This window comes from Patiria miniata, unplaced genomic scaffold (genome assembly GCF_015706575.1).
Source record: "Patiria miniata isolate m_02_andy unplaced genomic scaffold, ASM1570657v1 HiC_scaffold_30, whole genome shotgun sequence".
NCBI classification, from domain to species: Eukaryota; Metazoa; Echinodermata; class Asteroidea; order Valvatida; family Asterinidae; genus Patiria; species Patiria miniata.
The window spans coordinates 9,569,973-9,593,049 of record NW_024037070.1 but is presented as its reverse complement, the minus strand read 5'-3'; the positions used below and the strand labels follow the sequence as shown (position 1 = coordinate 9,593,049).

The window sequence follows — 23,077 nt, the reverse complement described above, 5'->3', positions numbered from 1 at the left end:
CAAAACACGGCGCCGCGGCACATTTACATTCGGCTTCGGTCCAATATATCATGATCTAAATCCCTGATTGTCAACCTTTGTGGCTCAATACTAGGAAGCTTTTCTGCTACAAAGACATGAAATCCTACACATGCGAGAATTTATCTCAGTTAGTTTGGACATTGAAAGTCTCGCAATTCGCAAAATGTTCCGAGGAAAGGGACTAAACCGAGGCTGTAGACAGAGCCAAGGTTTAAATAACGGTTCATGCACGACTGTTAACATAAACAGCGCCACCAACCTTGCAATATGGAGTAAAGTGTAAACACCTCAGCCCGGTCATGTGTCAACCAAAAACGAAACTATAATTTCCTGAAATTCTCAGTAATCATCCCCGCATCTTCACAAAACATCAGTTCATTAACGTGGAAGTCGATGGCCGATGCAGGTAAATATTAAGCCAAGAACTGATTAGAATATAATTAGGAAAGAATGTTGCAACCTGAGTGACAGTCTCTCGCCACTTTTTATGTCCTCTCATTCAGTCATTGCAAAAATGTTCAATTTAAAAAGGCATGAAGCTGTGACTGAGAAACATTTCAAATTACTCTTCAAATCATACTCATAGACTTGGTTTATAAACTCTAGATTCTAGATTCTTTCCTTTAATTAATGTAATGTGAGGCTGGCTCGAATGGCTTCTCCGGCCCGGCCCCCTCCACTGGCAATTTGCACAATGGAGCATCAGTAACTAGGCTAAGTGGGTTAATCACTTTGTGGTAAAGTTTCATGTAAAGGAAGTTAAACCAAGCCAGGCAGTTAATAGAGTAACCTGTGTCTAAAATACTTGACTTCCTCAATATAAATGGAGGAAGTCCAGTATTTTAACTGAACTAAAATGTGATTGGCCATAAGCCTACTCAGTCATGTCAGTTGACTGCAAAAAGTAACTGAAATTATGGCCTTTTTTATCTGAATCATTCAGCCTGATATTTGGAATGCGGGTCCAGATTTACTCACCGAAGCATCACTTTTTTCACTATAAATAGATCATTCTTGGGTGAGTAAATGGTAAAACTGCATGCCTAATATCAGGCCAAATGATTCAGATGAAAAAAAATGACAACAATTAGTAAGTTTTTGCAGTAAACTGAGTATGACCGATAGCACAGAGTTTAGTCAAGTGTGTGTCCGTAGAATGGGGCTACTATTGGGCTAAGCTTATGACTGGCTTGCAAACTGTTGATTAAAATACCTTTTTAAATATATTCAATCACCTGAAATTTATGATGTTCAAAAGGGTGTTTTGAAGTTGAACTAAGTTACTTGGAAGGCAATTGGAAGGGAGGGGAAGGGAGGTAAGGGTGTCTATATGTATCTGTATCTGTATCTGTTCGTCTATGTACCAACACCTTCTTTTGGTTGTCGCATATGTTGGTCGGGTCATGCAGTGGCGGTTCTACGGGGGGGCTGTAGCCCCCCCCCCCCCCCCCAAAAAAATATTTTTTGTTGTCTAGCCCCCCCCCAAAAAAAAATTCCAAAAAAAAAAATTGCACTAGCAAAATGTAAGAATGTGACGTACATGCGAATGTCTCCCCTAGATAAATAGTCGTGAGAAGGGTGCATTTGTACACTTTTAGTTAATATAGTGTGCCTGATTGTAGGATTTTATTTGCGCTCCCCATTGAAAATATGGCACAAGCCCCTACGAGCCCCTACATTTCAGCACGCCTCCCTGAAAAAAATTCTGGATCCACCCTGCTAGGCCCCCCCCCCCAAAAAAAATATTGGCTCTAGAACCGCGCCTGGGGTCACGTGCAAGTCTCACATTAGGTTATGTGTGTATACAATATCACGCTGTCTTGGCCCTGCTCATCATATGACATAACTTTAGCTTATGTTTTGTTAATCACAGTTTTTGTGTTGAAATAGCTCTTTGTATGCTGCTGATCATCCGTCAGTCCAGTTTTCAGTGAAGACACAAGCAGCATGGAAGGAAGCTTACACACAGCAATGAAGGCTGTTGGCCAGGCTATCCAACTGGATGGTGCTGGCGACAACAAGGTAAGGTACCAGACCAAAAGTCTTACAGTAAAGAAAATTTAAAAGAAAAAATGACACTGAAAATGAGTCCAGGTGTAGATGTTTCCAATTTTTCATTTCCAAAAATTTAACATTCTTAATATTTTTAGCATAAATTATTTCTGATTTGTTTTTTTTTCCCCTTTAGGAGGCATATTACAGATACTTGGCTTGCATCCAATACATTTCACAAACAGTACTGGAAGACTCTAAAAGTCAAGGTAAATAATTAGTGGAAAATAAGAACTTGAGTCAGTACACACGTTGAAAGTTTACAGAAACAGAAATAGGAATAACAAAATCTAGAAAAGGTTCTGAAAGTGTAAGGAACATATAGGAAAACAATTCAGGATTTTTAAAAAGTAGATTATCAAGAGTGAAGGTAGAAAAAACGGTACTTGTGTCTCCCAGCCACAAAAAAAACTCAGCTCTTTCTGTCTGTGACATACATTTAGTACAATACTTCGCTCCCCACTGACACAAACACAGGTTTGTAAACGGCACTGGAAATCAGAACGGCAAGCTGTCTGCTGAAGTATTAATACACACAACCTCAGTAGTCCAAAAATGGAGTTGAAAATGGCTAGTGTTTTTTTTTGGTTTTCATCAGGTTACCAAGGGCCAATCAAGACCAAAGGTACTGCCAAAATGCTGAAGTTGGCCCAGCAGTGCATGGATCGTGTGACTGCAATCATGGAAAACACAGGTAAACAAAACCAAAGTGATTGGCAGGGTTAGACAAACATTGAAGTAAAGTCCAGTCAGAAAATCTAATCCTCAGTGCTGCATCTCAAAATCTCCAAAATCCTCCACTTTGCATGAATCCAGTGGCCTACGTGTATCTGTTTTATTCTTTAACTTTAACAGGTGTAGATAAGTCTTATAAGACTTGAAGAGCATCACAAGACATTCACCTGCTGTTTCTTCAATTTTCAGAGGAAGGCGATGCTTCTCATCTGACCCCACCACCTGGTGACCAATCAGGTCGCTTTAGTCCATCCATTAGGAGCTTTACCTCCTCTCCCGTGCCATCTGAGCAGCCTACCAAGGCCTACGAGCCACTGCCTACAATTGGCACAGCTCCTAAGCCTACTGAGCTACCATCAGCCGGTGCTTGCCAGGTGGTAACTCCAACAGCTTCACTGCCTGTTCCTGTTGGCTATACCAGACCTCAAACAGCCAGGTATGTTCAGTGTCCATCCTTGTGGAAACCCCTACAATTTAAAACGATAATCCATGAAAAGTTTGGAAATGATATTACATAAAATAAAGATATGGATTATGGGACATGTTTCTATATTCAATGCGAACTGATCAGCCGACCCCAGCAAACTCAGTAGTCCAGTGGTTAAAGCAAGTGCACAAGTAGCCTAAGCCCAATGTTAACATTCACATCACCCCAACATAAATGCCATCATATACATAAATTTGTTTTACATTTAATTAAATCTACACTATATTTGTAATTATTGCGTAAACTATGGTTATACCCGTGGGCTGTGGCAGTGTGTTTATTTTGAATGTTACAGGTAGATGAAGGCAAACATTCTTTTAATTTCAGTTCAATAAAAATAAATTAGCAAATATATGTGTGAACTGTAAATTGTGTGATTCTTAAACAGGAAGGATAAGTTGACGCCGTTGGAGGCAGCATATCTAGAAAACCGACGTTTGATAAACTCCTACAAAGCTAGACTGGTTCAATTGATGGAAACAAACAAGGGCAAAGGTCAACTTAACAAGACGACAATGGTAAGCAGTCACTAATTATCAGATTTCTAAACACAAGTTTAATGAGCATGCTGAAATGTATCCAAACAGTAATCTGGTGCTGGCCTATGTTTGTTGTGGGGTGTTTTTGGAGGCGCTACTTTGTTGGTTTTGTTTAGTCTCTATTTATTAATATTTTTTTTGGGGGGGGAGGGGAGAGTGCAACACTGAGATTACAGTGCATATAAACAAGCTGAAAAACATTGCAAAGTCTGTTGAGCAGATTCTACATGTACATTACAAAGATTGACACTACCACGTAACAATGTATGAATACCTTTTTTAAGAACCGTGCATGTATGAAAACGTTGGCATCCACAATGACATGTGATTGTTAAGTTTGCTTGACGGTATAAATTGGTCGGCTGGCAATAATGTGTGGAATGGGTGTCTTGTGTAATGAGACATCATTGAAGCAGAAATGAAATGAGCTGTCAAATAGGGCCTGGGTTTTGTTTTTTCCAATTATAAATCTGTTTAAAGCATTGTGTACTTAACAGACACATGGTAACGCATCACAACAGGGCCCAGGCCAGTGATGGATTGATTGTATTTGTATGACAAGTTAATGATCCATTTTAATAATGCGCGGAATGAGCCATGAACACTCTACTTATGTTCTCCATCACATTTGGTTACCTTTCTGGGGAAGGTAATAAAATACAAAGAAAGTGAAATACAAAGAGACAAAAAAAGGACACAATTGGGAAAAAAAATATTAGATATTATGCAAAGGACAATAGAGGAATGGTCTTATTTGACCTATAGATATCAGCAGTGAATACCGGAAAACAAAGGAATTATCAAAGCCTAAATGTGATCATCATCATTTCAAAAAAATCAGTGTACATGTAAAACGTACAGTGTTCATGAGCCTGAGAACAAAATGCATTAACCATTTACTATCTGCAATCTAATTTAGGCTCGTGACACGTAATTTTGTAGACAGAATGATGGTTTTTATGGGCAGATGTCAACTGTGTACATGTGAATGCATATAATACTGTGGGAGGATACTTGTAAGCACTACTTATTAATGGGATAGCGAAAAGAAGAGCCATTTGCGTTTGCTGATGAGGATTGATGCTAATGAAGATTTATGAACAAGCGCATCCGTACTAAAGTCTTCTTTAATGGAAAATGCATAATTGCCTCAGACTGACAGCCTTCTAAAAATTAGCGGTACTGACAGTGCTCTATAGGCACAGCAGAAAGCTTTAATATGAGAAGCATCCTGATTGGTCAGTCCTACAAGTCGAGTGATGAGGATCACAAAGGGTTCGGTGAAGCCGGCAGTGTGTGTTTGAGATTTGCTTTGCCGTGTTGTTGTTGAGGGAATTTGAGCTTTGAATTAAAGCTTATGAAAATTTTATCGTCTGAGTTTGTGCATACTGCATGAAGTGCCTACTTGTTTCATGAAAAGACAGTTTTTACAAACAGCTGGACGATTGTATGTACTTTGTTGATGTCTGGTACAGTCTACAAGTTTATGAGGAAGATCACAAGGAGTATGGCCAATTGGACTGATGCGGAGCTACCTCCGCCTTTAGACAATGCCAGACGTATCGGCTACCCATACATCTTTGATCTCAGCGAAACTCCCAACTTTAAAACCATCTTCTTGGCCTTTGACTTTGTGGCCATTCTTAGCAGTGGCTTAGTCTGTCTGGTTTTCCTGACACGACCTAAGAGCCTGAGCACTTCCTTAACCCTCTTACAGATCAACCAGTTTGTCGTTGATTTTCTTTTCCCCATTTGGATGGCACTCTACACGCTGATCCCCAGCCCAAGAGATCTGATCTCATCAAGCCTTGGATCTCAGTTGATCTGTTGCTTATGGATGTCTCTTTGGCCCATCCCGCTGATCTTTCAGACCTGTCTCATCAACTTTATGCTCATGGTGGTTGAGCGCCACTTTGCCATTTGCCACCCTATTAAGCACCGACTGTGGAAACTTCACAGTGGTCGGAGGGCTAAGATTGCCATTCTCTGCACATGGCTGATTAGTTTGGTCTGTGTTACAGTGGACTTTGCAGTCGCGCTGGATCCAATCCCTGAAGCTGGTTCTTGTCAAGGCTTGAGGCGGTCATCCCGAGACACTATCCCCACATCATTTCTGGCTTTTCTAGTGATAATGGTTTCCGTCCCCATCATCACAATTGTCTGTTTTCTGCGCACCGTTTTAAAGCTGCGTAAGCTTGGCAGTCAACATGGCGTCATCCACGGCAATGCATTACATAGTGCAAAGCGTAACTTTCTTGTTGTCATGTGGGTCACATTCACTGCAACCATTGCAACACTTGTACCAGTGTGTCTCCTGTGGATTGTGGACGCATTGATTGACTCGAAATCGGAAAAAAAATTTATTTACTTAATTAATGACATCATTATCTGCACCATAGTGATCAAGTCTCTTAGTGTATCCTTGATCTACATGACAGGCAGCCGCAGATTCAGGCAAGAACTGATCAAATTACTGAGAAAATACAAGAGGAAGTTGTGGCCTAACAATGAGATCATTCCACTGGATAACGTCCATGTTTAAGATGCTGCACAAGTGGCAGTCATCAGCCAAGTCACTTGCTGTTGTGCCTTTGTTGCAGTTACATGATGAAGTCAGCAACTTTGTTTGTTTTAAATGACAGTGAACTTTTGTATTCTTCTCTCAGTGGAAAAATGACAGACTCATTTCATGCATCTAAAAGTCGACAAAAATTCTGTTCGTGAACTGGTCTGTGAACTCTCTGTACAGATGATAGAGGGCGCTTTTTAACCTGACAATGTAATTGTGTGAAGGACATTTCTCTGATGCATAGTTCATTGTACGTCGGGTACCAGGAAGTCAGATAGTGTCCAAAGGTCCTTCAGTTCCCATGTGCACTGTTGATGGGGGTGCTTGTAAACAAAGCCCATTGAGTTATTGGCACAGGGTGCCTGTGGTCATGGAAAACTCGGAAAAGTCGCTGAAAAGTCATGGAAAAGTCATGGAAAAGTCTTGGAAAAGTCACGGAAAAGTCACGGAAAAGTCATGGAAAAGTCATGGAAAAGTCATGGAATTTTGTTGTTGTCCTTAAGGTGCAGGAACCCTGTTGGCATTGACATTTGCCTTTTGCTTGAATTCAGAATTTTGCTTGTCAAGCCACTTCATTGTTGCAGAACAAATGGTGTAAAAAGTGACTGTTTAAGAACCCTATGACCAGGACACATTCAAATCTTGTTGGACCCTCCCCACTGTATGTTGCAGCTCCACTTACCTTATTAAGACTGCATAACCGACAGGAACCTTCCTAATTTATCTAACGTAGAGAACCCACTGTCATTGTTTCGTTTCAGAATTGACAAAATTGAACTCTTTGTAAACTGTATGAACATACTGTTTTACAGTTCAAGTACAAATGTAAACCTTTAAATAACCCTACCACATAAATTTTAGAAAAATGGTGTCAGTCTAGATATTTTGTTTACATATGTATGTTCTAAATGTTTTTTGGGTTTTTTTTTTTCAATTTTCTGGAATTCATTTTGAAATGTGTGGAAATACAAATATTCTGAACAAATTTGAAAAAATATAATCATGCTTACAATTGTCTGCAATGATTTAGGTTAGATGCAGGGATGTACATATAATTCCTCCTGCAATGGCCTGATTTGATGCGTTATCAAATTGAATATATTTAATAAGCAATTTTGAAGGGAAAAAACCTGCATGATTTTTTCTGCTACATGCCTCAATGTTCAGGTAAAAATGTCAGGGTCCACTTTCATCCCTGTAGATGATTAGCGTAAATGGAAAACTGAACAACGTCAGAGTCGGCAGACCTTTCAGGGCAGAAAAACGATTGGAGCCCATCAAATTATCCTACTTTTTCTTGCCTTATTGTATATAGAATTTTTTTAAAGCAGCAACTAAAATACCCTTGTGGAGGAACACCATGTATGCATCACACATTGTCTTTTAAATATGTGTGTAATCACCAAACAGTAGTCACTAGGTATGCTTGTACATTAGCAATTTGTGGCAGCTCTACTTTTTGATAAACCCAGATTTTTGTCCGAAGATTATCCACTGTTGGACTGGACACATTTTCGGTCATTACTGCACAAGATTGTGCAATTCCAGAATATTCTATTTGATGTAAGATAAGGTTGTGATTTTCTTGCATAGTGTTATCACTTCACGACATCAAGGTGTGAAGTTGCAGGTTTTATTTTCCCCTGGGACAGTTGAAAAACTTATTTTGTAATTGTATACGTGCAAGATTGCACATTAATGTATACCACACATGGAAGATTCAAGCACGCATGTAATTTGGTTGAGTCATTCATTGTTTGTTTTCAAAGAGACTTGAAACAAGTTATTAAAAAAAAAATACATTTGGTAACAAAAGCCTTTTGAATCTTTTAGCCTTCATTACTTGTTTAAACCTTCCAGTTTTAACATTCACCAAATCAAAAATCAATTTCACTGCCCTACATTTAACCAGTAAGTGAAAACAGTTCCTTCGTCTCCCCCAAAGGATTGCTATCTGCCCCCCTGGCTGTCTACCCAAGACACTGTATAGACCAATAACCAAAGGAAGGATCCTCAAATATATACACATGTACATGTATGTAGCATGTATTAGTCATATTGTATCATTCTGTCCTGCGACTCGACGTATTCTGGGTTGGGTCATGCTGTGTGAACCATGGATATTATCAAATCCTCGCTGGGTAACTTCTCTGCATTCTTGCAGGAGGTAAGTCCACCTAAAATGCTCTTAATATTTGGATACTTACAACCAGAACGTGATGACAGTGATACCTGCTTGTTTAGTTTTGCTGTTTCTCAAATTTTAAGGATGGGTTTGAACTTATCGTAGATTGTCTTTGAGAAAGCTTTGTATATATGTACAAATTATTTCAGATGAAGCATTGAATTGAAAACGTTACAATGCTGCAAGTTTTCTACAGTGAAGTGTTTTAAATGGTTTAAGAAAGTTTTGAAGACTGATTACAGCATACGGTGTTGGCATGACATTTTCTACCCGAGCTAGAGCCAGGGTTGTGTTTTATTTGTGTAGAACACTGGACCCATGTAGAAACTATGCTGGATTCTTGCTTGTGTGAAAAGGGCTCCAGAAAACTCTTGTGGACCCCGGTCCCACAGTACATGGAGTTTGGGGATAGTGTGAAAGGTTTCATACTTCTTTACACTTCATAAAGGTAGCGGCCTTGATAATATGGTGTTCACTCAATGGTGTGTGAACATTTTCTTAAAACAATTATACATTGTACACAGTTGATGACAAGTTGCTATGCAAGAAATCTGAACTCGGACTAAGTAATTAAGTGCCCTAAGCAGGAAGTGACATGTCACCACAATGGCAAAAATTTAGGGAGTAAATGTCTGATAATCACAATATCTTTGTCCTTAGTCTGTTAGTTACCAAGCCGCAACTTGACAAGGTTGTGTTAGTGCAGTGAGGAGTCCACAAGATGAAAATGTGTTGTTTCATAAAATCATATGTATAGTGTACGTATGTTGAATGTGATTAAATAATTAAATTGCAAATGTAAGCTTACTGCCCAAGTGTTATTCGTTAAATTTTAATTAAACACACTGTTCCTTTTTGTATTATTTGCCACCAAAATGAAGAAGCACCATACTAGGAATCCAAGAGTAACATCATTTTTATATTGGCTGGCTTTTTTTCTTTTTCTTGGTGTGTCACCTTCGTGAAGGCCAATGTGTCATGCCCAAACACACCCCTCGACTCACAAGGTCTTACCCTCTATTGTTTGTACCCAGCCTTGGTCCCCAGTCACTGATGACACATCAACAGGCTGTTGGGATCGGACCGACAACGAACAAATTCCCGTATTTTATGGCTTGTTATGACTTGTTACGTATTACATGGCTTGAAGACACCGTGTTTGAGCGTGTCACCTCTCCCAAAACTATGCTACATAAAAGTTATCACATTACCAAGATCGGGTTCGATAGACACTTGCTACTTTGTTATATTAGCTGCCTAAGACTCCTGACATTCATGGAAGTTATAATAATCTAACTGCAGTAGTTGAGACCAATTGTTGTGTGGTCATCATCACTGGTTCAGCATGATATTTGTGCCATTGTTGTGGTTGCACTCTCCAAGACTCGGACCACAATCTGCTGGGGTTGGATTAATTTTCCCATTTTTTGTATCTTTTGTTTTCCTTTAGTTATATTGGTTTTGTTTCCTTTTTTAATTAATAATTTTTTTGACAGTTTTGCTCTTTGATTACAGACAAGATTGCCTCATTTAACTAGACAAAATTCAAACAATGTGCTGTCCGTCAGTAAATTGGCTTGATGTCTCTAAAGGCCACCATTTTGAGCCCATGGGCTCCAAAGTACACGAACAAGAACATGCGCGAACATCCCATGAAAAAAGGCATCTTTTGTTGCATCCATTAAAACAGAGATACATGTATACAAGAGAAGACTCTGAAACATATATCCATGATCATTAGACCTTTAAAACAATTACCAAACCTTTCTCAAAAATTCAGAATGTATTTTTCCAGCTTTGATGAAAACATCTTTCGTATAATTAAATCTGTTCACTGCATTTTAACTGAACATTTTGAAGAAAAAAAATCTAAGTTTGAAAAATTGCTACAACCTGTTTGAAATACTTAGTACAATTGCCTCTGCAACAGAAAATTGTTCACTGATACAAACCTACACTACAGGTAGGTAGAAATGAAATATGAACATTTTGTATGTGATGCCCAATTCGTATTCATTGTTTGTTGTATTTTCTGATTTGTGTAGAATTTGACACTCCAGCGGAGGTTAATGGAAAACATGGCCATCGCTAGAGCAAGGGAAGCTGCTGTATCCTTTCCATTGGTTACTTTGTGGTGTCTGGGTTTATATTCTTCATGTAAAAGATGGTTCTTTGTGGCCTACCTTACAAGAGCTCCATGTGTGGTACACATGCCTGTAATGATTCTCGTTCTCATGACCAGTGTTCATTCCAGTGTGCACAAACCTGCAGCGTTAATACATTCACGTGGATACTGCACCCGTTGCAGCTATCTAACAAGTGTCTGTCCTCTCTCTTGTTGTATTCCTTGTGGGGTGCTTGTGCATTAATTACCTCCATAGCTGATGATTGTGTTTGAAAAGTATAAAGTTTACTAAAAAGTCAGTCACTTCCTAAACTTGTTTGGATCCCCGTATGCAGAACCTGTCAGTGTCCAAAGCAGGCATTCAGACCTTTGATTGTGCCTACTATCGTATATATACCCATGCTTGCAAGTGGCAAAGACCTAGACATAGCACTAGACTAGATATTCAGATATAGTCTCAGCTCTTCGTTTGACCTTTCACCCTTGACCTGACCAATCAGCTGGCTAAGAAGATCCAGGAGCGGCACCAGCGCTTGCAGGAGGAAGCAGCACGGAGATTCTCTACCACCGGGGAACCAACGAGGGCTGAGATTGAACTCCGACAGATGTATGCCAGCGTTATGGAGTTTGAAAGTAACGAGGTGGGTTTATACGATATTGCGCTTTTGGTTAAAAGCCATATCCTGTCCCACAACTTCCTGCTTAAGATGCTACAAATGATGCTTAAGATTGGGCTCAAATGCATCAAATTCCTAACTATTTGTATAAAGCATATTGTGACCTTTGCAACTTCAGTTGCCGTTTACCAGAGTGGGCCACATATATTCCCAATGCATCTGTTTACAATTGTACCCTTTATTTATTCATTTTTTTATAATATAAGAGCTGGTTGTTGGAGTGGCGACACAAGCTACAAAAGTCGCCCCGAGACCTACAGTTCATCCATGCTCTGATTGGTCACATCTTAGCCTGCCCCGCCCACCCTTTCACCCAGCTACTCAAGAAGTTTCAGTTTACCGTCTACCAAACCCTGCTGCCGCTGGTGCAGAAGGACACTGACACACTGGAGCAGATCAAAGTGCCTTACAAGACAGTGGAGCCTCTGAAGCTGGCTGGTGGGTATCTGGTCTGTGCGTGGCCCCTAGAGGGCGCTATATAGGCTAAGTTGAAAACAACCAAAGGCAGCAACGTAACATAATGCTCATGATGATAACAAATAGACTTCTCTGTAGTAAATTCAAACTTTGTTTCAGTAGTACACAACCTTTTCCTTTAATTTCCACCAAATTGTGGGTCTGTTCCGTTGTATTAGAATTATTTGGTCGTGTTAAATCCCTAATTAACAGTCACGAATCCTTCAATTTTAATATAATTCACACACCTAAGAAGTTAGTCTTGAGCGACTGCATATGACTGACATTGATTTCTGCCGTTCACTGGGAGCCAATGACCGCATACACGACTGTATTCAGAGATACGTGTACAATGAACGTCACTAATCTTGGCACAATTCCAATAATGATGTCATCAACCCGAGCCCTGGATGGCATTGCTAGCCTGGAGGGGTCGATGATGTCACTAACGATGTGTCATGACTATGACAACAATGCTTGACAACGACCTGAAATGACCTGGAGACACACATTTAATGTGAAGTGAACTTTAATTGTTTAATGTATCAATTCAATTTCTTTAAGTTTTGTCATCAGATTATAGAAATACAGCTACACGTCAGTTTTGATCAGTGCCTGTAAACAAACAGAAAATGAATTCAAAGTGTTGCTTAACAAATCATGCACTAAAAAATATAGAAAATAGAGAACAAGCAGTTTTTGCAGAAAATAAAACATGCCACATGGTTTTTGTCCATTGGACTTGAACAATCAAGACAAACACAACTGAAATTAGCGTTAAGGAATACTTTTTAAAAATAGTCTGACTTGGACAGATATTTTTGTAAGAATTAGAGAAAAAAACATTGGCTTTTTCCACACAAGCTCCCATGCCCAACCTGTTGGCTAATATCCTTTTGATGGTATTTTTTATCTCTCCTTTGGCATCAGGCTCTGAGCGGAAAGTTATTCCCCCTAACGGTTTTGCAAACCCCGGAGACCTGATGGACAAGAGTCTTGATGAGGACCTGATGCGTCGACTCCATGCTCTGAGGAACTCTAGCGATGATGAGAAGAGGGAGTCCCTGTATGGTGACATGCTTGCCTCCTCCTCATCCCTGAATGAAGATGAAGAAGATGATTTGTGGGATGAGCTAAATGATGGTGATAACACATTAGAGGATGGCATCGGGGCGGAGTTAGAGGATGCCAGAGAAGGGGGTGGGATTGCATCGAACTTGGACAATGCCTCCATCAAGAGCAAAGTGTCTGTTGAAGTTGAGCTGTGTGACGACCGGGATGACTCTCAGGTCAGTCATCACAGCGACGGAAATGGAAACAACGATGAGGAGAATCTTGGAGATGCAACTGTTAGCAATCAGGAACACTCTGTTGATGAATGCGGGGATCAGGGAAAAGGAGGAGAGAATGGTGTATCGCAGGAGGAGGAAGAAGCTAGAATACTGGCTGCAGAGATAGAGGAGGAGCTTGGAGATGATGATGGTGAGGATGTCGTCAGGCAGATGAAGAGAATCAGCGCTGAGGTCAAGGAAGATCTCCAGGAGGCACTGGCAGAAGGGGAAGAACTGAGAATGGAATTGGAAAAACAGATTGCACAGGACACAGCTCAGGGAGCAATCCCTCAGAATGGAGAAGATAGCACTGAAGAGACAGCTGACAAGTCTCAAGATGATCTGGATAGAAACTCAGATGATGGAGAAGTTGACCAAATATCATTGACTCCATCCTGTGAAGGTGAAAAAGTAAGCGGTGGTGAACCTGAAGAAGCAGAAAGCAATGGTAACAGATCCGATTCTGAAACCAGCCCCAAGCAGAGAACTCTGGACGATTCTGAGCAAACAGATGACAGGAGTCAAGGAGGAGAGAAGGAAAGACAAGAGGTCAGGGAGGCAAAGCAGATGAGCAAGGAGGAGGAGGAACAGCAGAGGATTGCCAAGCTACAAGAGGATGCCTTACAGAGGCATCTCAAGCACATCTCCAAGGATATCCAGTCTTATCTAGGTAAGATTAGAACAGATCCTTCAATGTGTCACTAGTTGAAAACCCTAACATGTCGAGTCTGTACTCTCAATATGCACAAAATATGTGAACTTTTATCAATCATTTTTACATGTTAAAGCACAGTCATCTTGGACAATGTAAACAAAAATGAAATCACAGTTTTGATAATGAAATGCATATATACTCTTCAAATTCTTAAAAGCCCTTAACAAACACTTCAAAATACTTTACATGAATTCAAGTCCTACCCCCAAATTCTAGAGAGTATTAGTCACGCCCTCCTGGTTTGTGTTTTTGTAGATAGACTGCAATCCCTATTGGTTGCTATCTATGAGGAGCTGGATTCAGCCGTAGCCAAAGAGCAGTGCATCGCTGTCATTGAGAAACATTTCTTCCATCTCATATGGCAGCCACTTCTTACCCTCTTCAGGTAAGACACAGGCATGGTCCTAGACTAGTTGGGGGGGGGGGGAATGGAAACATTTTGCTTATTCTGATTTTTTTAGGACCTTTTTTCAGTACACTAGGAAAATGTCATGGGGGGTTTGGTAAAAGATAATGTTTTAAGAATTTTTAAAAATATTGAGAACAACAAACAAAATTGGGAAAATTCTGTTTACTTACCATGAGGAAACGTTTGCAGAATAAATCCTTTGGGGGGGGGGGGAGGGAGGGGGAGGGGTAGGGCTCCTAAGCTTCCTCTCTCAAGAACTATACTTTGCAAACATAACTTCTTCATATGTATTCTCAGCAAGTAAAGGGTCAATCTGAGCATTTTTTTTCTTTTTGGAGATTGTCAGCTGACCAACTCTGATTCAGATTAAATGTTTAGCTTAAAAAACAGCCTTTTTTTGTCTCACAAGAACACTCAACTAAGTCTCCCAATTCCAAGTCCTGCCAGATATGTGGCCCTCAGAAAACTATGCTGTTGGACAAAGTTACCAGACTAAATGGAAATCAACAAGACTCTTGGATTAGGTCTCTTCCACATTCTCTCCTCTTTAACAGGCGAGCCAACCTGCATAGAGAAATCTCTGCCGCCACAGCCATGACCAAATACCAACACGCCCGGCCAGAGAATATCGGCATTATCAAGAAACTCTGCCTAGATGACGAGAGTGACCGCTACCCATACCAGCTAGCTGTGGAAGAACTCAGGAGAATCAGTGGTTACTTCAGCCCACTTGAGAAGCTTGAATGTGTAGGTGGGTACAATAAGGAATAAGTGTAGGCTTGCCGAGTTGAACTGGACATCAAAGTGTTACATTTATACTGGGTGACTCAGTCAGTTATATCAGATAGTCAGTCAGTCACACAGTCAGATGACAATAAGCTGGCTCTTCAAGTTCAGCCAATAACCCTCCTGCTACAGAATATTTCCCCTCCGCGTCCCCAAGTACACTAAAAGTGTTAGGTGATAAGGACTCCCTATAAGAACATTAAACAACAACGTATGGCCTGTTCACGCGCAACCCATTGATTGAGACACATCATGTGCACAAGCTGGTTCCCAAGCAAGTGGCTCTGTTACAATTAACATTGCAAAGTGCTTATGTATAAATCCACATCACAGTATCATTGTATGGTACTTTTCCATTTAATACCAGCATTTTCTCTTTTTTCTAGTGAAAGCTTCTCGTGCTATCGTTACCTGTGTAGGCGACTATTATGAAGCTCAAGGAAGATCAAGGGAAAACACAGAGAATGCTGTGTGAGTTTTATTTGATTTTGTTTACCTGAATGATCAAGATTGTATCAGAAATATGGTAATTAGAAGATTGGGGCATTTTGATGTTAACTTTTTGTCCTGCGTTACTGTTAAGTTTTTTTGGACCAATTGCAGTTGGTCCTAACCTACAAAAAAAAATTGCACAAAACATATCCTTTTTTCTAAAAAAATTTTAAAATCTCAATAATTTAAATGTTAACCTTCAAAAAATAATTTAGTCCACCCCTCCAAAAGCTTAATCCATCCACTTGTATAGCTAATTAGTGAGCAAATGTAGAATTGTAATTCCAAAATCACCCATGTGGCTGTCACAAGAGTTCAAGTTGCAAAAACACCCCAAAAAAACAACAAAATAACAACAAAAAGGACCCAAAATTGCATCATTGTACACTGTGTTAAATTATATTGCATGAAGCAGCGATACTTGCAATCTTGTCTAATTCATTATCTATAACACAGAATACATTCAGAATGACATCATCATTCATGAGATTACATGTTTTTTTCCCTTCAAATGTTCACAGGGGTTGTGATGATTTGTTGCCCATCTTGAGCTATGTGGTCATCAAGTCAGCCCTGCCGCACATCGTATCTGAGTGTAGCATCATGGAGGAGTTTATACACGAGGGGTGAGAACACAGATCCCTGTAGTATGATGCTTAAGACAAGATCAATCCTTGTACCAGTCAAGGTGTATTGCACTCTCTGGCACCACGATATACCATGGCTGTGCTAAATTGAAATGCTCTGCATTAGCATTGTAATCTCACTGAAACATAATATAGCCAACGCCATGCCTCATGATGCTGCTATGCAACTTCAGAGGTTGAATTTAGGCACAAAAAATGACTGCTTTCTGATTTATTTTGCTGAAGCTCAATTCTTTGAGCTTTTCGTGCTGTTTTGTGTGTGCTACTTTACAGCCTGTAGATGATGACAATTTAGTTAACACAGAATGTAACAAAGTAATTTATTGTCATCGCTGTGACTTTCTCTGTTCAGGTATCTGTTTGGGGAGGAAGGATACTGCTTGACGACACTACAGACGTCGTTGGGATATGTTCTCAAGCTTGCTGAAGACTGATAATACAATACGTGGATGACCATAGCGCAGACTGATGTACCCTGTGTATTGACCATCATTACTGGGTGGCATGTGATAGGTTTGTCCATTAGCCTATAGATCCTTAATATAGCAGCCATGTTTGAGGTGAGTGCTTTTGTCCAACAGGGATACACATGAGTAAGATCTCTAGCGCATTCATTGTTAATGAATTGAAAAAACAAAACTCCAAATGACTGCTGTCTGCAAAAGGATCTTTATGAAGCGATTTTTTTCAAGCATAGTTTGTGGTCAATATCCAGAGTTACATTGTACACCTAACTCTATCTCTGTTACTGCTGAAGGAGAATTTGTGTAAGGAGTCCAAATTGAAATTCTACAGGGTGAGTCGAAAGAAATTGTGCTGGATTAATGATTTTTTTCCCCTGAAAAAAAAAACAATTAAATTTGACGCACCCACCAATGAAGTATGTCTTAAACGGGCATGTTCTTTCACTCATGTGAAAAAAAAGAATGACTGAAAATTGATCTATGCTAACAGATGTTATGCATATTTTACCATGCAGAACCCATTTTTTTACAGCTGTATGCTTAATGCTTTGACGCTATTGAGCTGAATGAGAACAAGAGATTACACACAGGCATTCAAATACAATTGACATTTTAATAATTTGAATTAAGACTGAAACATTTTTTTTACTGTCAGAATTTTTGTTTTGTATATATGAGGAACATATCAAGTCTGTTTCTGAAATGATGATGGTGCTTTTTGTCTGTTTTCCTTTGCAAGTTTGGCTCGTTATTTAAAGGGTATTCATCAATGCGTATCGGTAATTGATCAGTGGTGGACAGCTCAATTTTGTGATATTTCTATTAATATAGAAATAACTTGTGCATAAATTATGCAAATTATGCAAAACTTTCACAGTTACTAGTCAATAGCATGACATCTTTATGAAATGGAGTGAGTCACATGTTTTTTTAAATATTTTTTTCTAACTCGGTCTCTTTCTTTAAGACTCGGTGTACATGGACATAATTTTGTCAATCATGTATATACAGTTCCTTTTAAATATAAATGGAACGGGATTTTCTTTTTAAAAAAGGGAGTTGTGGTTTAGAAACAGCTGTCCGAATTTACATTTAAAAATCCACTATTTCAACGTGGATGAAATCCTGAAATTTAACAAATTACAACAGGATTGTAAGCTTTTTATTCCACTTAGAAAGGGCTGTGGTTTTAAATATAAACTACTCCAATTATGATGGTAAATTTGGTGATGTTTTTTCACCTTGAAATAATGCAGATCAGGATATAAAATCTTGCCAATGTTTCGTATGAGTTACGAGAATTATTTGTTATCAAATTATAGAATTCAAATTCAGTCTTAAGCAACTCAACAAGATGTAATTCAAGTGTAATCATGTTTGTAAACTTTATCATTTAATTTATTTTGAAATACAAAAGCGGCTTACATATATTCATATTTTGAAGAAAAAAATCAAAGATTTATGCGCATGCCACAAATGGTTTAAAAATAGGAATGCTTTCTTGTCAGACTAACCTCTTCCAGAAAACGATGTCGATGAGAATTCCAAATCATAACCTTAAACCTTTTGTATGTAATGTAAATTCATGATCATTGTATGCGGGAAATCAATAAGCACTTTCACGATAATATGCGCCATCTTGTTCACAGAGCAAAAAGAATACTGAGCACATATTGGAATGACGCATGATGACTTGGAAGTGCAAAAGCTTTCGATTGATATGCGTACTCGTGTTCTTTTTGCCCCATCAACAAGATTACTGTGAAAGTGCTTATTGAATTGTTTAATGTTTTTTTCTCTGTATAAAGTTCTTTGAAAATTCATTGAATTTTTTGTCTTTTTCTCTAAAACTGATTGCAATAAATGAAATATCCTGTGGAGATGAAAGTCTCTACAATAGACTTGCCTTGTTGAATTCAGGATTATATTATATATTATATATGGTTTGTCTCATGAACTGAACAATTAGCCCATTAATTATTGATTTGTCCAACTCCAGGCACATTTCTGAAGGGAACGCAATCGTCTTCATAAACAAAATATAAATCACAGTTAACTTTTCTTATCCAACACGTGAATTTTAAAAAACTTCTGAGAAAATCGCTTGCATTTGTATATCCTCACATTCAAATTCCAAATATCTTATATCTGTCATTGATATGCCTGTGCTCTTTAACCCATTGGATTTGTTTTTTTATTAATAAATTTTCAACTTGTATTTTTTTATTCCAACTTAAAAATCTCTGCCTGCAACCCGAATCGAAATCGAATTGGAATGTGTTCTAGGGTCTTTTAGGCATCTTTTTGGCAAATTTCAAGCAATTCCATTTTTTGGCCAAAATTGAAAAAAAACACAAGGGGTTAGCCTTACTTTTTTTATGAAATTTGGCAAAAAAATGACTTTTCTCCAAACTCCGCAGAAATACTTTTAAAGGTGAGAGGAGCATCAATCAACATTCAAACACCCAATATTTTAAAGATTTTGGCCAAAATCATCAATATTTGGAGAAAAACCAATCAATATTTTAGACTGATTTTACCGCAAACTTTTGTCAAAATATCCTTTTTAAAAGCTTATCAGTCCTGACATAGCATTGGAATGTGTTCTAGGGTCTTTTAGGCATCTTTCCAGCAATTTTCAAGCAATTTCATTTTTTGGCCAAAATTGAAAAAAAAAACAAGGGGTTAGCCTTACTTTTTTATGAAATTTGGCCAAAAAATGACTTTTCTCCAAACTATGCAGAAATACTTTTAAAGGTGAGAGGAGCATCAATCAACATTCAAACACCCAATATTTTAAAGATTTTGGCCAAAATCATCAATTTTTGGAGAAAAAAACAATCAATATTTTAGACTGATTTTACCGCAAACTTTTGTCAAAATATCCTTTTTAAATGCTTTTCATTCCAGAAATCGAATTGGAATGTGTTCTAGAGTCTTTTAGGCATCTTTCCAGCAAATTTCAAGCAATTCCATTTTTTGTCCAAAATTGAAAAAAAAAACAAGGGGTTAGCCTTACTTTTTTTATGAAATTTGGCCAAAAAATGACTTTTCTCCAAACTCCGCAGAAATACTTTTAAAGGTGAAAGGAGCATCAATCAACATTCAAACACCCAATATTTTAAAGATTTTGGCCAAAATCATCAATTTTTGGAGAAAAAAACAATCAATATTTTAGACTGATTTTACCGCAAACTTTTGTCAAAATATCCTTTTTAAAAGCTTATCAGTCCAGACATAGCATTGGAATGTGTTCTAGAGTCTTTTAGGCATCTTTCCAGCAAATTTCAAGCAATTTCATTTTTTGGCCAAAATTGAAAAAAAAACCAAGGGGTTAGCCTTACTTTTTTATGAAATTTGGCCAAAAAAATGACTTTTCTCCAAACTATGCAGAAATACTTTTAAAGGTGAAAGGAGCATCAATCAACATTCAAACACCCAATATTTTAAAGATTTTGGCCAAAATCATCAATTTTTGGAGAAAAAACAATCAATATTTTAGACTGATTTTACCGCAAACTTTTGTCAAAATATCCTTTTTAAAAGCTTATCAGTCCAGAAATCGAATTGGAATGTGTTCTAGAGTCTTTTAGGCATCTTTCCAGCAAATTTCAAGCAATTCCATTTTTTGGCCAAAATTGAAAAAAACACAAGGGGTAAGCCTTACTTTTTTTATGAAATTTGGCCAAAAAATTACTTTTCTCCAAACTCCGCAGAAATACTTTTAAAGGTGAAAGGAGCATCAATCAACATTCAAACACCCAATATTTTAAAGATTTTGGCCAAAATCATCAATTTTTAGAGAAAAACCAATCAATATTTTAGACTGATTTTACCGCAAACTTTTGTCAAAATATCCTTTTTAAAAGCTTATCAGTCCAGACATAGCATTGGAATGTGTTCTAGGGTCTTTTAGGCATCTTTCTGGCAAATTTCAAGCAATTTCATTTTTTGGCCAAAATTGAAAAAAAAACCAAGGGGTTAGCCTTATTTTTTTATGAAATTTGGCCAAAAAAATGACTTTTCTCCAAACTATGCAGAAATACTTTTAAAGGTGAAAGGAGCATCAATCAACATTCAAACACCCAATATTTTAAAGATTTTGGCCAAAATCATCAATTTTTGGAGAAAAAACAATCAATATTTTAGACTGATTTTACCGCAAACTTTTGTCAAAATATCCTTTTTAAAAGCTTATCAGTCCAGAAATCGAATTGGAATGTGTTCTAGAGTCTTTTAGGCATCTTTCCAGCAAATTTCAAGCAATTTCATTTTTTGTCCAAAATTGAAAAAAAAAACAAGGGGTAAGCCTTACTTTTTTTATGAAATTTGGCCAAAAAATGACTTTTCTCCAAACTCCGCAGAAATTCTTTTAAAGGTGAAAGGAGCATCAATCAACATTCAAACACCCAATATTTTAAAAATTTTGGCCAAAATCATCAATTTTTAGAGAAAAACCAATCAATATTTTAGACTGATTTTACCGCAAACTTTTGTCAAAATATCCTTTTTAAAAGCTTATCAGTCCAGACATAGCATTGGAATGTGTTCTAGGGTCTTTTAGGCATCTTTCCAGCAAATTTCAAGCAATTTCATTTTTTGGCCAAAATTGAAAAAAAAAACAAGGGGTTAGCCTTACTTTTTTATGAAATTTGGCCAAAAAAATGACTTTTCTCCAAACTATGCAGAAATACTTTTAAAGGTGAAAGGAGCATCAATCAACATTCAAACACCCAATATTTTAAAGATTTTGGCCAAAATCATCAATTTTTGGAGAAAAAACAATCAATATTTTAGACTGATTTTACCGCAAACTTTTGTCAAAATATCCTTTTTAAAAGCTTATCAGTCCAGACATAGCATTGGAATGTGTTCTAGAGTCTTTTAGGCATCTTTCCAGCAAATTTCAAGCAATTCCATTTTTTGGCCAAAATTGAAAAAAAACACAAGGGGTTAGCCTTACTTTTTTTATGAAATTTGGCAAAAAAATGACTTTTCTCCAAACTATGCAGAAATACTTTTAAAGGTGAAAGGAGCATCAATCAACATTCAAACACCCAATATTTTAAAGATTTTGGCCAAAATCATCAATTTTTGGAGAAAAAACAATCAATATTTTAGACTGATTTTACCGCAAACTTTTGTCAAAATATCCTTTTTAAAAGCTTATCAGTCCAGAAATCGAATTGGAATGTGTTCTAGAGTCTTTTAGGCATCTTTCCAGCAAATTTCAAGCAATTTCATTTTTTGGCCAAAATTGAAAAAAAAAACAAGGGGTAAGCCTTACTTTTTTATGAAATTTGGCCAAAAAATGACTTTTCTCCAAACTCCGCAGAAATACTTTTAAAGGTGAAAGGAGCATCAATCAACATTCAAACACCCAATATTTTAAAAATTTTGGCCAAAATCATCAATTTTCAGAGAAAAACCAATCAATATTTTAGACTGATTTTACCGCAAACTTTTGTCAAAATATCCTTTTTAAAAGCTTATCAGTCCAGACATAGCATTGGAATGTGTTCTAGGGTCTTTTAGGCATCTTTCTGGCAAATTTCAAGCAATTTCATTTTTTGGCCAAAATTGAAAAAAAAAACAAGGGGTTAGCCTTACTTTTTTATGAAATTTGGCCAAAAAAATGACTTTTCTCCAAACTATGCAGAAATACTTTTAAAGGTGAAAGGAGCATCAATCAACATTCAAACACCCAATATTTTAAAGATTTTGGCCAAAATCATCAATTTTTGGAGAAAAAACAATCAATATTTTAGACTGATTTTACCGCAAACTTTTGTCAAAATATCCTTTTTAAAAGCTTATCAGTCCAGACATAGCATTGGAATGTGTTCTAGAGTCTTTTAGGCATCTTTCCAGCAAATTTCAAGCAATTCCATTTTTTGGCCAAAATTGAAAAAAAACACAAGGGGTTAGCCTTACTTTTTTTATGAAATTTGGCCAAAAAATGACTTTTCTCAAACTCCGCAGAAATACTTTTAAAGGTGAAAGGAGCATCAATCAACATTCAAACACCCAATATTTTAAAGATTTTGGCCAAAATCATCAATTTTTGGAGAAAAACCAATCAATATTTTAGACTGATTTTACCGCAAACTTTTGTCAAAATATCCTTTTTAAAAGCTTATCAGTCCAGACATAGCATTGGAATGTGTTCTAGAGTCTTTTAGGCATCTTTCCAGCAAATTTCAAGCAATTCCATTTTTTGGCCAAAATTGAAAAAAAACACAAGGGGTTAGCCTTACTTTTTTTATGAAATTTTACCGTAAACTTTTGTCAAAATATCCTTTTTAAAAGCTTATCAGTCCAGACATAGCATTGGAATGTGTTCTAGGGTCTTTTAGGCATCTTTCCAGCAAATTTCAAGCAATTTCA

The 23,077-nt window shown here is 37.6% G+C and overlaps 1 protein-coding gene across 2 annotated transcripts; it reads left to right on the top strand.

Moving 5' to 3' along the window:
• Window positions 1–118: 118 nt before the first annotated feature.
• LOC119739474 (VPS9 domain-containing protein 1-like) lies at window positions 119–18,591 on the top strand. Of its 2 annotated transcripts, none has more exons than XM_038214444.1 (15): window positions 119–427; window positions 1,912–2,043; window positions 2,210–2,282; window positions 2,672–2,767; window positions 2,998–3,244; window positions 3,684–3,813; window positions 10,634–10,696; window positions 11,214–11,354; window positions 11,597–11,828; window positions 12,777–13,847; window positions 14,148–14,277; window positions 14,856–15,052; window positions 15,474–15,558; window positions 16,101–16,205; window positions 16,579–18,591. In XM_038214444.1, the coding sequence occupies exons 2-15, from the start codon at window positions 1,969–1,971 to the stop codon at window positions 16,658–16,660; spliced, it is 2,727 nt and encodes a 908-aa protein (XP_038070372.1). In that variant the 5' UTR covers window positions 119–427; window positions 1,912–1,968; the 3' UTR covers window positions 16,661–18,591. The 2 variants fall into 2 exon arrangements, with proteins under 2 accessions (XP_038070372.1, XP_038070374.1); XM_038214446.1 differs by having other exon boundaries at window positions 1,895–2,043.
• The last annotated feature ends 4,486 nt before the right edge of the window (window positions 18,592–23,077 follow it).

Bases quoted from the DNA above. Each gene is read 5' to 3' on its own strand.
- LOC119739474 (XM_038214444.1), top strand. From the start codon at position 1,969: ATGGAAGGAAGCTTACACACAGCAATGAAGGCTGTTGGCCAGGCTATC. The intron at 3,814-10,633 runs GTAAGCAGTCAC...TGATTTGTGTAG, and splicing joins AACTTAACAAGACGACAATG to AATTTGACACTCCAGCGGAG. The intron at 13,848-14,147 runs GTAAGATTAGAA...GTGTTTTTGTAG, and splicing joins GGATATCCAGTCTTATCTAG to ATAGACTGCAATCCCTATTG.